The following is a 12,924-nucleotide window of genomic DNA, read 5'->3' on the forward strand; positions in this document are numbered from 1 at the left end:
TGACAATAATGGGGTCCGCGACCCCCATCGAGCCCATTCGCGAGACCCCTGGTTTAACCAATATTGAGCACTGTTATTTTATATGATCTTTGATATGTTTTGTAAGGTGGGTTTATTCTTAACAACGTTTCTTTTCACTTATTTAATTTTGAAAAATGAAAATCCGAAATAAACTGAAATAATGGAAACTACTGCCTGAATTTTCACTCTGCTCAAACCCAAGTTTTTGAGTGAAATTTGAAGTGAAAAAAGTCAGTGTAATATTGTCATTTTTGAATTGTGCCAAGTGCCAATATTAAAAAAATTACATACCGGTAACTGAAATTAAGTAAAAACTACCAAAACTTTGAATGAAGTTTAATACATGAGACATAAAAGTACCACGTGAGAAATCATGTTGGAACAATCTCTAATCGAGCTTGTGAGCATTGTGATATTGCATGAATGTAGGTGAATAAAAACGTAATGAGATCATTTTCGGCTCTGAGCTGGGATGCATAGTAATAATACATTAATATAACGTAGGACAGTAATTTCCCATTTTAGAGATACAATAAAAATCTACATGCCTAAAAAGTATTGTATTTTTAGAAACTACCTGAACAACCAAAGAAAATACTTCCTCGACAACCAGGTGCTGTAAAACCAAGGTCAGTATTTTTTTTTTTGGTAATTAAATTTTTTACAATATTTTTTTCATGAATAACATTTCTATATTTCTTATTTTACTACAGTGGTAGACCAGTTTTTCAAAAACCTATTTCAACTTTCACATCAGAAGATTTCGAAAATATTGCCCCAAGTACTGATCAGAGTGCAGTAATAAAGGTAGAGTTGCTTCGTTCACAGTATTTTTTAATTGTTAATTTTGATTACATTCATAGCGACTGATATTTTAATGTACAAAATGTCAAATATTCGTGAATTTCCGACTTGATAAAAGTATTTAAAATGCTATAATTGAAATTAAATGTACCGTTTTGAATATTCAGTGAATTTGTATTTTTAAGCATATTGATTAATATTTTCCTGAACAAATGCTTGATACACACTCTCTAGTTTTGAAAATATAACTTTTTTGTGATCTTCATATTGAAAACTGTACTTTTTATTACTGCATCTCAACATAATTGAAATTGTGTTAAACAGGATTCATTGGAAGAGTCGATGAGAAAAAGAAATGGGTTTGAAGGATTTTTCGATGAAAAGAAAGGTTTGTTAACAATTTTATAGTTATGACATCATCTGCTCAAGACATATCCCAGAAACAGGCTGATGAAGCTGTTTTTCGATCTATTGAATGAAACTCGTTGTACATTAAAACTCCGTGCAAGTAGACATTTGTGATGCTTTTAGCTCATGGCTCATGAGAGTTATAGCCATTGAGTAACTTGCTTACCTTTACCTCTGATCATGTTCATGACGACGATAAAAGGATGGTGTGGATAGATGATATATTTCCAGAAATTTTATATTTATCCAACTAACCAAGAAAACATATCTATTTCAAATCTGCTGCTCACACAGGACACCCCTATTGAATTCTAACTTCTGGCCTAAGAACTCAAAAAACATTTCGTCTACAGAGCATTTGTCACCACAGCATGCTGCACTGAAAGTTTCATTGACTCTACCTTCTGTTGAACCTGTTGTATCAATGAGTAGTGAACCCATCAGTGATGTATCAGAAATATCTGGCGCAGGATTTTGAAAAACTCCAGAAAGAAGAAAAAATATTTATGATGTAGTTATTACACCACTGTAGTTGGTCACACTAATTTATTGCGAAATATTTTTTTATACGTAGTACAAAGTGCAAAACAATGTTTTCACAATCGTAAATAAAACAGCAACCAGAGTATGTGATATTTATAAATTGTTTGCGATAATAAGGTATATATTATTATATAGACTGACAAAGGCAGGAATGTATTTCTATCAGAGTTTGTGTATAACAGCTAAAGTTTGCCAGATTATATGGAACAGTGTTTCCAAACCTATCTATGGGTTGCAACAAAAAAAATATTCTGGGGCCGAAATTTTTTTACAAAGTTGGTGACCGAGTAAAGAAAGCCAGGCCACCACTTCGAAAACTCGCCGATGGTAAACAAGCTAACAAGGGGAACTAAATGTACTACGATCTATTTTAGTTTCTAGCATTTCCTTTGGTCACGAGACTTTAAAATTGTATTCAAACAAAAATTTGGGCCACTCGAAAAAAAGGTTGGGACCACTGATATAGAACCAAAGCAGATCACAATGAAAGATAGTGGTCGTAGGAATCAATTTAACAACTTGTATATCATGCTGACTATAATTGCTTGGTCAATAGGTTGCAATATCAGTGCTTCAAAAATTGGTTAGTGGCAACAAAAATACAATAAAAAAAATTGATATAACGAAACACATTCATACCGGGCACAACAACTATTTAACTTGATTCACCACAAACCATGCTTAATTAACAGAAAAACAATGGGACACGAGTAGGAAAGGCTGGTCCTAGTTTATTGATGCAAATAGTGCCATGAATTGCCCTTGGACCCAGTTCTTGTGTAGTTGATGATCATCATGTATGTGCTATATTAGACCAGTTGTTAGTCATCAACGTTGCAGGAGAATTGTCATTCAGTCGCCTAATATGCTCTTTATTTCATCCACCAATGGTGAGATTATCTTCTCGTATCCATGCCGAGTTAGATGTAAATAATCATACATATCTGATATAGATATTGTGCCTTCAGAAGACACAAAACCTTCGGTAATATCAAAATATCGCACTTGTGATCGATTGCTGACAAGTTTTTGTACAAGCTCATTTGCTTGGGAATTGCGTTCTCGCAACGGGTTTGGATATTTTCCTCTCGGCAGGATGCTCATAATAATGACAGTGCATTCAGGCTGCTTTCGTAACACCAAGTCTGCGATAGCTAGGATTCCATTTGCAATCTGTAATATAAAAAACATTAATCAGTAAAGCCTGATAATGAAAATAAAAGCGGAACCAAAAAACCTCATAAGCTGTTTAACATAGAATTCCACTCATTAAACTCATTCTGATTAAATCAACATTGTACAGCCACCTGCATGTTCATTCAACATTTGTTGTATGTATGTATGGTATGGTAAGTATGGTAGCTTAATTTTTATTATAGCAGATGCAGTGAACTGGGGTTACATAAACATTGACTAATGTTGTGGGGGCAATGAAGAAAGCATCTGCCCACCTAACTTATGTCTTATGCGTTAAAAAGTGTCAATTTTTAACCTGATATCAAATGATCACCAAGCATAAATACATTTTTCATAGTTTAGGTCCTAACAGACAGAGACAGCAAAAAGAACAGTACAAAAATTTCATACTAGACAAGACATAGTCTGTTTCTGTTCCAGTGATCACATTCACAAAAAGGCATTATGTGAGAAATTATGCAACTTATATTTTCCTTGTGGGATAAATTTTGAATGACTGAGGATATTAGCAGATGGCATTAAAAAAATCTCCAAATAATCAACCACATACTTGTGAAGGGGTGTTGCCATGGTTATTAGTTCCACACCATATCACAACCACTTTTGTATTGATGTTGTCCAGTACTCCATTTTCTATTCTCCATAATACATGTTCAGTTCGATCACCGCCAATACCAAAATTCAGACAATGCAATGGAGCAAGCTGACTATCACACTCTGCATACTGAGACATCTGCAATACCAGTGAATCTCCTGCAAAATGAAACACACAATACGGTACATATAATCATTGCCATTTAGTATACTTGATAAAACGTCCTATCTCTGTACCATCACACTGCATATAATTTAAATTATCTTCATATTTATACTGTTACAAACTTACAGGTAAAATTTATTATTTGATATAATTTGGTGAATCTGGTCTAGCCCACGTCTAAATGTACCCAACTCGTGGGTTTGGTTGGGCAATTTGGCATTAACTATAATCAGCTTGTCAGTTTTTTTTCAGATTTTTTCTTCACTGTTCTCTTGTTTAAAAAATCCATATATTCATTTGGGTAACATTTTTAAAATTATTAATATGGTGTGGCAAGTAAGTTTTTTTCTTTGTTTACCGGGTAATGTATCTTAAGTATTTCACATTTTCCATATTCTAATTTACCTCTGTGCATGATTGTATGTGAATTTTTTTAATACTATTAGGTGAATGAACATGCACCACTACTTTTTGACAAAACCTTCTAATCTATATTTTGTATGATTTAAACTTTACTTAAGGTTTTGTTTGCTCTCCTGATTTAATAATCGGTTTTATTTATTTGTTTTTGTAAATTTTCATCGTCAGTTATGCTGACTTATTCAAGTATCATGAATTGGTATGGTTGATGAAAATAAACTATAACAAAACAAAATAAACCAATGCTAAAACTTGAAAAGCATGTTATGCAAGAAAATATAATTACATAGGTTGAACATCACCATGCATTGCCTAGTTTAAACAACTAGATTTAAAAATTGATGCGATTTAACAATTTTCCTCACCATGCAGCCATGGGAAAAATTGTACAGCTATCTGATAATTCAGTCCACTATGAGCATACCATAAACAGATAAATGGAAAATAGGAGAACAAAAATATCAGTCTTAGTGCTATCCCCATCTGCTCAGTACTGCCTTGTGTCAATATGCCAAGATAGACTATTGGGTCAAAAATAAAATCGCAGTTCAGCAGTTGCAGATGTGAAAACTCACCTATAAAGATTACATTGGCTTCCTTCTCTTTGCTCTGGTGACAATATTCTTGGTGTAAATCTTCCCATCTTTTGTCGCCTTGAACATCCACAAGTTTAGTTGGTATTTTCGCAGTGTTGCCGCAATCCCCTGACATATTCCAGTATTCGGTACTAGTTAGTTTTAACTAACCGCTCTAATCAGATAAACGCAGCTAATGTGTACGTGCGCGCAGTCGGGTTAATAAATTAAAATGTGCTGCACGTCGACGTCACGCCAGCTCATGCGCAAAAATCCGAAGGATTCCAACGTCTTTTCTGGAAGAATGATTCTTGCTGGTTAGGATATGATTTTTCTTGTAACTTTTATCTGAAGAAGCAAAGGCGATAACATGACTTACTAAAATGTAGTATCTCCGGTTACCAATCGGGTATTTGATTTAAACTCCAGTTCCAGATGCATTTGAGTGCATGTGGAGGAAAGGGTAAGATACCGATCTAATGATAAAGCTTTTCCTGTTACCGGCAGGCTTTGCTGGCCAATGGTCATATCTTTTTAGCACGTAGATAATATATATTTTGTTTTCATTTCCGAAATCATTACCCAGAAAATGTGATACCCAATCGATCGTATTGTGGAGGGCAACATAGCTATTTACTAGTCGGATATTCTGTCTTATTGAAAATTGGAATTGTAACTTTTATCTTAAAGTATCTACCAAAGTATTTTGAGTTAGATCACGAAAGTGCTACAGCAATATTATGCTATTGTTTGCCAACCACGAAGCGGTAACAGTAAAAGATTTAGCGAATATTTCTATTTTTATCACGGTTCGAAGTTTCAACTCCCAAGAAAAAAAAATGCCTTTTTTCTATCCGGTTTGTCACTCAGTCTACCACTTTTAAAAAAACTTTTTTTTTTAATTGCCAATTGCAAGCTCTTTATATAAGCTTTCCAACGAGCCGTCAGTGGGCAACAGAGGATCATTAGTTTTTCGTTAATCGATCGATTAGTTGTGGGGGTACAAATGCATAAAATCGGCGTAGCAAATACGATTATTTATTAAAAAATGAAAATCGCATGGAAAGGGTCAAAATTCTCCATTTAAATCAAGAATAGTTAGTTGGTAAGTCCCAATACAAATTAGGTAATATTACAGTATAAGACTACCTCAATGAATTCTTTTTTTATTATTCCGATTAAAGTCGGATTAACACATATTTAGCATATTGAGTACGGAGAGAGCTCGCTGATGGACCGTAGTCCGCGTTTAACTAGTTAACGAGGAGTGTATCGGCTAAAAATGTATACTGTACCGATATTTCCTATATATTCATCTTTTTGATCGTATCCAGATAATTTTAAATTAGTTGCCAGCTGATGTGAATTTTTTAATGTAAAACCGCGATTCCCAGTGCTTATGCACAGCGAAACATCTGCATATATGAGCATAATTTAATTATTGAAAGTGATGACACATATTTTTGCACACGTACCAAGCAAGTAATTCAAGTATTTTATAGAACCACAAACATCAATTTTATCTGTTTTTCAAGCCGAAATAATATGCACTGTTAATATTGTTCACTATTTTACCTCGTCTGTCCCGTACGATTACTCACCAACGGAATTCGTTGATATCGGTAAATCTCTTGGTCTCTACGGTATGTTAGTCGTTGGTCTCTGTCTCTACCAACGAGTAACATACATTGAATCTGTTGTGTAATTACGTCATAGCTTGTTGTTTTTAACGCGGACTAGATTTGTAATTATGATGTCATAATTGTTTTCTCGTAATCGCTCCTTGCTTTTACCGGTCTGCGTTCTTGTAATTCATTCTTATGTTTAATAGACTGTCTAGCGTTAAGCTGTGTTGTACTGACGTCTTTGCCGTATAATAAACTGTAATGTTTCTGTCTATTGGTGATTTGGTAATACCCAAGACATCACAGAACCTGTGCGCTTGTTTGTTGCCTGCAATTGCATTGGGCGATACAACTACAACTCAGTCATTTACCTTAACCTTTTGTTCATTTATGTATGCGTGTATATTGTCTTTCGACTTGACAAATTAAATAAACTCTCCCGCTATCGACGAATATCAAACTTTCCAATAGAACCTGAGCGGGCAAATCGACTCCCACAGCGGCTATCCGGCGCACATACCTAGCCACGACAATAACATGAAGTGAAACGAAGATGTACCGAAATTATATCGACCCTGCTGTCGTTCCGTGTTCATCAGATGCATCATTTAGTAGAACTACACCGTGTACTCGTACCGCTAATATCGTACAATATTCCGTCAGTCGGGATTGTCTATCTCCGTAGTCATACTTTGACACACTAATATTGAGATATTCTGTACTTAATTTTCCGATATGTTCTTATTTGTAAACGAATGTCTCCTATATCCTTTTTATCATCGGGATGAATACAACATAAATTGCAATGTGTGAAGTACGCACACAAAGTACGCAGTTGATGGCGGCTTTTAAATTAGATAGTGCTTATTTTTCTGAAAGCTTCATGTTAGAAATAGGTGAATCCCAACCTGGGGTGCAAACATAGCAAATCGAACTTGCTCAAATTCAACAAAATATAGATTTATACCTAAAACATAAGGATTGAGTATTTACATAATATATTGTCATTTTTAAGAAGAGCAGAAATATCAGTTCATAACATTTAGCTTTGTCTAGGAAACAATTCATCTTGTCACGAAGACGAGCTAAACACGTTTGACCTAGCTTTGTCGTTGAACTGAATTTTTCTGAATAGCCCGCAAAACATTACTGAATTTTTTTATTGATTGCTTTTGATCATGCATGGAAAATGCTGGACAGAACTAAAGTTAGAATTCATTTCTTTGAAGTAACAAAGTACTATAGACTAAATAACTTTACGACCTAAAAGCACTTCTCCCATGGTAGAGAAATGCCAGTATAATATTCGCAATATTACTCAAACATGATATCGATTCCTAGATATGTATGCTTTGTATGAAAAAAAGGCTTGTTTATTTGTTAAAGGTATCCTGTCAAAAGGTTCTGTATCATAATAACATATGGAGAACAGAGAATCTAACAAATTTTTGGAATCTTTTTCAGACCAATTCGAGTGAAGAGCTTTAAAAGAATTCATAGCTTGAGTTTTAACGCATCTTTGATGATATTTCTTTATGCCACCAAGTACGGCTGCTCCTGGTTTCTTAGAAATTGTACATTGTCCGCTCAGGGCTGCAGCTCTTATTTCACTACACATACTGTGCCTGGGATTATTATAAAAATCAACATTTGCACGACAGTGGTCAAAAGCATGGATTAATTCATGAGTCAATATCGTATCCATAACTTGTTTTGGTTCGGACCAAGCAATGGAACCAAATTTGTCTTCGCAAAGCACAATTTCATTATTAGACGAATCAAAACCGCCATATCCATGAAATGCATTACATTTTTCAATAACGATATGTACTTTTGGTTTGACTGCACATCCAGCATCTTTCATTGCTCGCATCATTAGTTTGAGAAAAGGCCTTTCATTTTTTTCTGATAAAACTGCATCTAATAAATATTGTGTTGCTAAGTTCGATTTACTTTTAACCATGAAAAAATCTGAAGAACTTTGTTCTGTCATGTCTCATACACCTGTGGACAAACTCCAAGTTGGTAGAAATTTTATAGAACAGTTACTTCTTTTTCAATGATTTATTCAAGCACTGCTTTAGGGCTGTGAATTCCCTTCCACAATCTCCCTTACGTAAATTGTCCCATTCTTTAACACAAGTTCCATAAGCCAATGATTCGTTTGAGCAATTCCTCAGTGCTTTCGGCAAGTCTCTCCAAAGATAATTTCGACTTTTTATAAAAGCTTTGGGATCATGTGGCATGTTCAAAAATAAGCAAAACCTGATAATAGGAAAAATATTACTGTATTATGTAAAGTTAAAACAGTAAAACCATCTCAGCATCTAATAATTTCAGCACTTTGAGGAAGACTGTGGCATGTGCATAGTAAATGTGAAAAAAAATTGACATACAGGGGGGGGGGGGGAGGCATGATACATATAAGCACACAAAGTTACACACAACTAACAATAGCCTATTTGTGCTCAGATCCGTAAAATGTAAAAACACAAAACCTTAACCTGCACAACAAACTTCTAAGAATAATGGTACCGGAAGTTTACAATCGTCATTTGGTACCGGTGTCGTCAGGCGTCAACTAATCCTGTGCCAATAAGCCAGGACAGACAAAGCCATATAGGTAATAGGCCTACTCCAATCACCATAACTGCAAATAGGTACATAATTACTAACGTGTTAACCTTTCTACTCAATTCAAAAGCCTTGCTGCACAGCGCTTGGATCACTAACAATAATGTCAGAAGAGTGTATTTCTGTAGCTTACGTTTGTTGGCTCCTCTCCATCTCCAGATCTCTGTGAAGTTAGCAGCAAAACACGAAATTGGGACTGACAGAATCGCAGAGAATATCCACGCCTAAAATTAAATGTTTCCAATGATTTGTCTTGTTAATACTGTATATAGTAAAGAAACGGAGAAGGGATGGTTTCAATATTTCAAATGAAAGATACAATCATAAAAATTGTAAGTTTAAAGATATTATAAGTTTTTACCGGAGCAACATGCTGCTGGGCTTTGATAATCTCCATATGCGAGTTAAGTCAAACATGAGTAATACTATCAAAATTCAATCGTAAAATTCACATAATTCTTAGTTTTTGTTGAAATTCATTTGACTTTGATTATAATTTATATGACTATATCTTCAATTTAAAACAATAAAATCTCCCTCTTGATCGAAACAACATGCTGCTGGGCTTTGAAAATCATTATAATCGCCAAATACGAGTTACGTCTACTTTGCATAAGATTATCAACATATAGTCATGTAGATTGTAAGCAAAGTTAAATGAATCCCAACAAAAACTTTCCCGTGGTGAAATTGTATTCTTATTAGCCTTTTTATGTAACTATAAATAAATACTATATGCGCGTGGAAACTATATTCAATGAGTAAAAATATTCTGGCTGGAGAGGCTGCTAGCTTCACAGTGGTCACTGGTCAGTTGGTCACCTGTCTGATGGATTTTCCCCGACCCTTGACCCCAGAACATTTCATCCTGTACTTTGAGAGAGAGAGAGAGTTATTTATTATTTTGTGAACCCCAAAATACAGTCAACAATGCAGTAAAAAAGGAACAGCAATGAAATTGTTTTGATATGGGCAGAAGGGAGCGATACGGTCATTGATGTCAATTCCCGTCGATTCAAATTTGAAGATGACTTGTGGAAAACGAGAACCAGTAATATTTTCACAAAAGTTGAGAACAACAAATAATATCAATGTTATATGTGGATGTGAAGGATTGTGGCTTCAGCTAATCACGATATACCCTGAGAATGGTATAGGGAAAATTGATGTCAACATGATAGATATAGAAGAAAACTCAGTTGTACTACTAATATCAGTAATTAATGAATATATACGTAAACATTGGAAATATATATAAAAATATACACAGTGATACATGGGGTTCGAATAAAATGGCAAAACAATAAAATTAGCAAAATTTTTCAGTGTTTCGATATAAACGCTTGGGTTTGAGTATTGCTACATTACCACCTGTGAAACCAATGGACGTTTGTCCTGTCAGATTTACAATTTTTATCCCGAGGAGAGGGAAGGCGATAAAACGGATAAATCATATGACGACGCACAGACTCTCGTCCGGTTACCAGTTCATGTCGGGTATGCAATTAGTTAACCAGTTATTTGTTTCAGATGCTTGGACTGCTAGCCCGGTAACCATTGCCCAAATGCCCTGGTACCAATATGAATATAGTCTATAATATTTTCATTTCAATAACCAATGCATTAGTGGTAATCGGCGTAGCTAGACAACTAGCCCAACAAAGTGTGAAATTATTTTAAAAAAGTATCCAGTCCTGAATTTCCTTCATCACAATGTGGTTGAATACTAATATGTCGAATCACTTTTCATGATATTACTTTTATATGAACAACAAATAAACAAGAGAGCAATGCTCAAATATATGGACACGTTAACCAGAGCGAAGCAGTCCTTACCTTTGGCGCTACCGGTACCCTAAAAAATCACCGAGTTTTGCGTAGCAAGAATATACAGAATCAAACCGTAAATATATACGAGGCTACTACTAGATGTCCAACTTATTTTAGTTCTATTACGAGTTCAGGGACTAACCTAGTGAGTTTTGTAGAATTTGTACCTGACATTATGGCCTAACCTGGCACACATACTATGTTCCGATGTCCGTCATCTTGGTACACATATTTCTGGAGTACCCAATTTTTTTCTCAATAATCCATGGAAATACAAATTATTATTTTATTGGACACGTTTAGTGGCCATAACGATCGTTTTAAAATTTTGTTGTTATTGTTATTTTCTTTCGTCATTATCATTAAAAAATCGCTTTTCTCTTCGAATACTGGACCAATTGCTTTGGAATTTTCAGTGGTTTAAGATTGATTTTTTTGCCAGAAGGCTATTACTTTCATTTATTCCTGGATTTTCTATGAATCTTATGAGATATAATATTTCATCCAAAATTGCGCTGTATTAATTTTTAATTATGGGAACACGGTTTTTAATCCACCAAGCGTGACGGCTGACTGTGAAAATTCTTGCGACTGAAAACCCGGAACTTTTTGAGGGTACGGTACCGGTAACGTCAAAGGTAAACCCTGCTTTGCTCTAGTCCACGTGTCCATATATTTGAGCGTTGCTCTCTTGTTTACTAATGTGATTAAACACTGAATATTGAGTTATGATAATAGTAGTATTGATGTTTTTCAAGGCTTTGGGAGTGGTTTTTAGCTGGGGTAAAAGGCAATTTAGGTTCTATCACGTGGACATTGCTACATATTTCTTTTCTTTGCTGCTTTCCAACAACTGGAGCAACGATTGAATCTCAGCCCCGCGACCTGCAAAATATGCATCTTTTAAACTGAAAATCCTTTGGCGATTCATTCAATATTTAGGGTGAGGCCCTACGGCAGGGGTCGGTAACCTTTTGTCGTTGTCGGGCCATAGTTAAGGGTTGCAAGTCATAGGCGGGCCGCACATATTTTTAGAAAATTAAAAACCAAAGAAATGGCCAATGAATCACATTTTTTCTCACATATTTTATTTAAATTTCAAGCAGTGCGTGAAGACTGATCATTTAAATATTTTCTGCGTCATTAAACAATTTGCACTCAGCGTCAACTTTTTTACGTTCTGTTGCCATTTGTCTAATAATAATAAATTATCATCATCAATGCGACCACAGTCGAACATTTGCTATAACAATCTTCTTCCAACTTTCCCTGTCCTCCATTTCACTGGCAAGATTCTCACGGCGTATCCGCGTGTCCCGTTCAAGTTGATCAATGTATGTACGTCGCTGTCTACCCACGCTTCTTTTCCCATGTTTTGGTTCCCATAGGATCAGTTTATGTACGATTTCTTTCTTGTTTCTATAGCAGTGGCCACTGAATCTAAGACGTCTCTCCTTTATTATGGTTGTGATGCTTGGTAATTTACCATATAGTGTTTTGTTTGGAGTTTTGTCCTGCCATGTTACTCTTTTAACTACTCTAAGCATTTTTGTTTATGCCCCGTCCAGCTTGTTGACTTAGTAAGAGTCCACGTTTCTGATCCATATAAAAGAACAGTTTCAACTGCAGCTCTGAAAAACTTTATCTTTAGTTTTTTCCTCAATCCCGATTTCCAATTTTTTTTCTAGTTTGGATAGTGCTGACGAGGCCATTCCAATTCTGGTACTAATATCCTTTGAGCAGGTATTTACCCATCCTCCCAAGTATCGAAAGTCCTCTACTTGGTTCAGCACATCTCCGCCTATCGTTTTTAATTCTCCATTGTCCTGATTGAAAAGCATGTATTCCGTTTTGGAGCCGTTGATGTGTAGTCCTATTTGCCTTGCTGCTTGTTCCAGTCCCGTTAGTAGTATTTGCGCTTGGTTTAGGTTGTTTGTCATTAATGCCAAGTCATCCGAAAAAATCAGCATTGCAAATTACTTTTGCTGGGTGTCGCCTACTCCTAGCTCTATCGAGGATGAATCCCAGGTTTTGTTCCTCTTCAGTTGTTTGCCTCATACATAATCTAAAGCGATTAAAAAGAGATATGGCGCCAAGGTGTCTCCTT

The 12,924-nt window shown here is 35.3% G+C and overlaps 3 protein-coding genes across 7 annotated transcripts in view; 1 reads left to right on the forward strand and 2 right to left on the reverse strand.

Annotated features, from left to right (window-relative positions):
- Positions 1 to 1,864, forward strand: part of LOC120326220 (uncharacterized) — a 102,331-nt gene extending 100,467 nt beyond the window's left edge. For all 3 annotated transcript variants that reach the window (XM_078111871.1, XM_078111873.1, XM_078111872.1), the window contains exons 30-33: positions 592 to 650; positions 735 to 828; positions 1,150 to 1,213; positions 1,587 to 1,864. In XM_078111871.1, the coding sequence (XP_077967997.1) occupies positions 592 to 650; positions 735 to 828; positions 1,150 to 1,213; positions 1,587 to 1,711 (342 nt within the window). In that variant the 3' untranslated portion in view covers positions 1,712 to 1,864. The remainder of the gene's footprint in view (positions 1 to 591; positions 651 to 734; positions 829 to 1,149; positions 1,214 to 1,586) is intronic.
- On the reverse strand, positions 1,763 to 5,084 carry LOC120326233 (platelet-activating factor acetylhydrolase IB subunit alpha1-like). The gene is made up of 3 exons (XM_039392493.2): positions 4,729 to 5,084; positions 3,524 to 3,726; positions 1,763 to 2,949 (listed from the first exon to the last, which is right to left on the reverse strand). Exons 1-3 carry the CDS (start codon positions 4,862 to 4,864, stop codon positions 2,629 to 2,631), a joined length of 660 nt encoding a protein of 219 aa, XP_039248427.2. The 5' UTR covers positions 4,865 to 5,084; the 3' UTR covers positions 1,763 to 2,628.
- Positions 5,085 to 7,111: 2,027 nt separating this feature from the next.
- LOC120339997 (mitochondrial inner membrane protease ATP23 homolog) lies at positions 7,112 to 9,225 on the reverse strand. Of its 3 annotated transcripts, none has more exons than XM_039408258.2 (2): positions 9,121 to 9,225; positions 7,112 to 8,618 (listed from the first exon to the last, which is right to left on the reverse strand). In XM_039408258.2, exon 2 carries the CDS (start codon positions 8,344 to 8,346, stop codon positions 7,672 to 7,674), a length of 675 nt encoding a protein of 224 aa, XP_039264192.2. In that variant the 5' UTR covers positions 8,347 to 8,618; positions 9,121 to 9,225; the 3' UTR covers positions 7,112 to 7,671. The 3 variants fall into 3 exon arrangements, with proteins under 3 accessions (XP_039264192.2, XP_039264185.2, XP_039264200.2); XM_039408251.2 differs by having other exon boundaries at positions 9,030 to 9,126; XM_039408266.2 differs by lacking the exon at positions 9,121 to 9,225 and adding an exon at positions 8,858 to 8,877.
- Between the last annotated feature and the right edge of the window lie 3,699 nt (positions 9,226 to 12,924).

This window comes from Styela clava, chromosome 4 (assembly GCF_964204865.1).
Source record: "Styela clava chromosome 4, kaStyClav1.hap1.2, whole genome shotgun sequence".
Lineage (NCBI taxonomy): Eukaryota > Metazoa > Chordata > Ascidiacea > Stolidobranchia > Styelidae > Styela > Styela clava.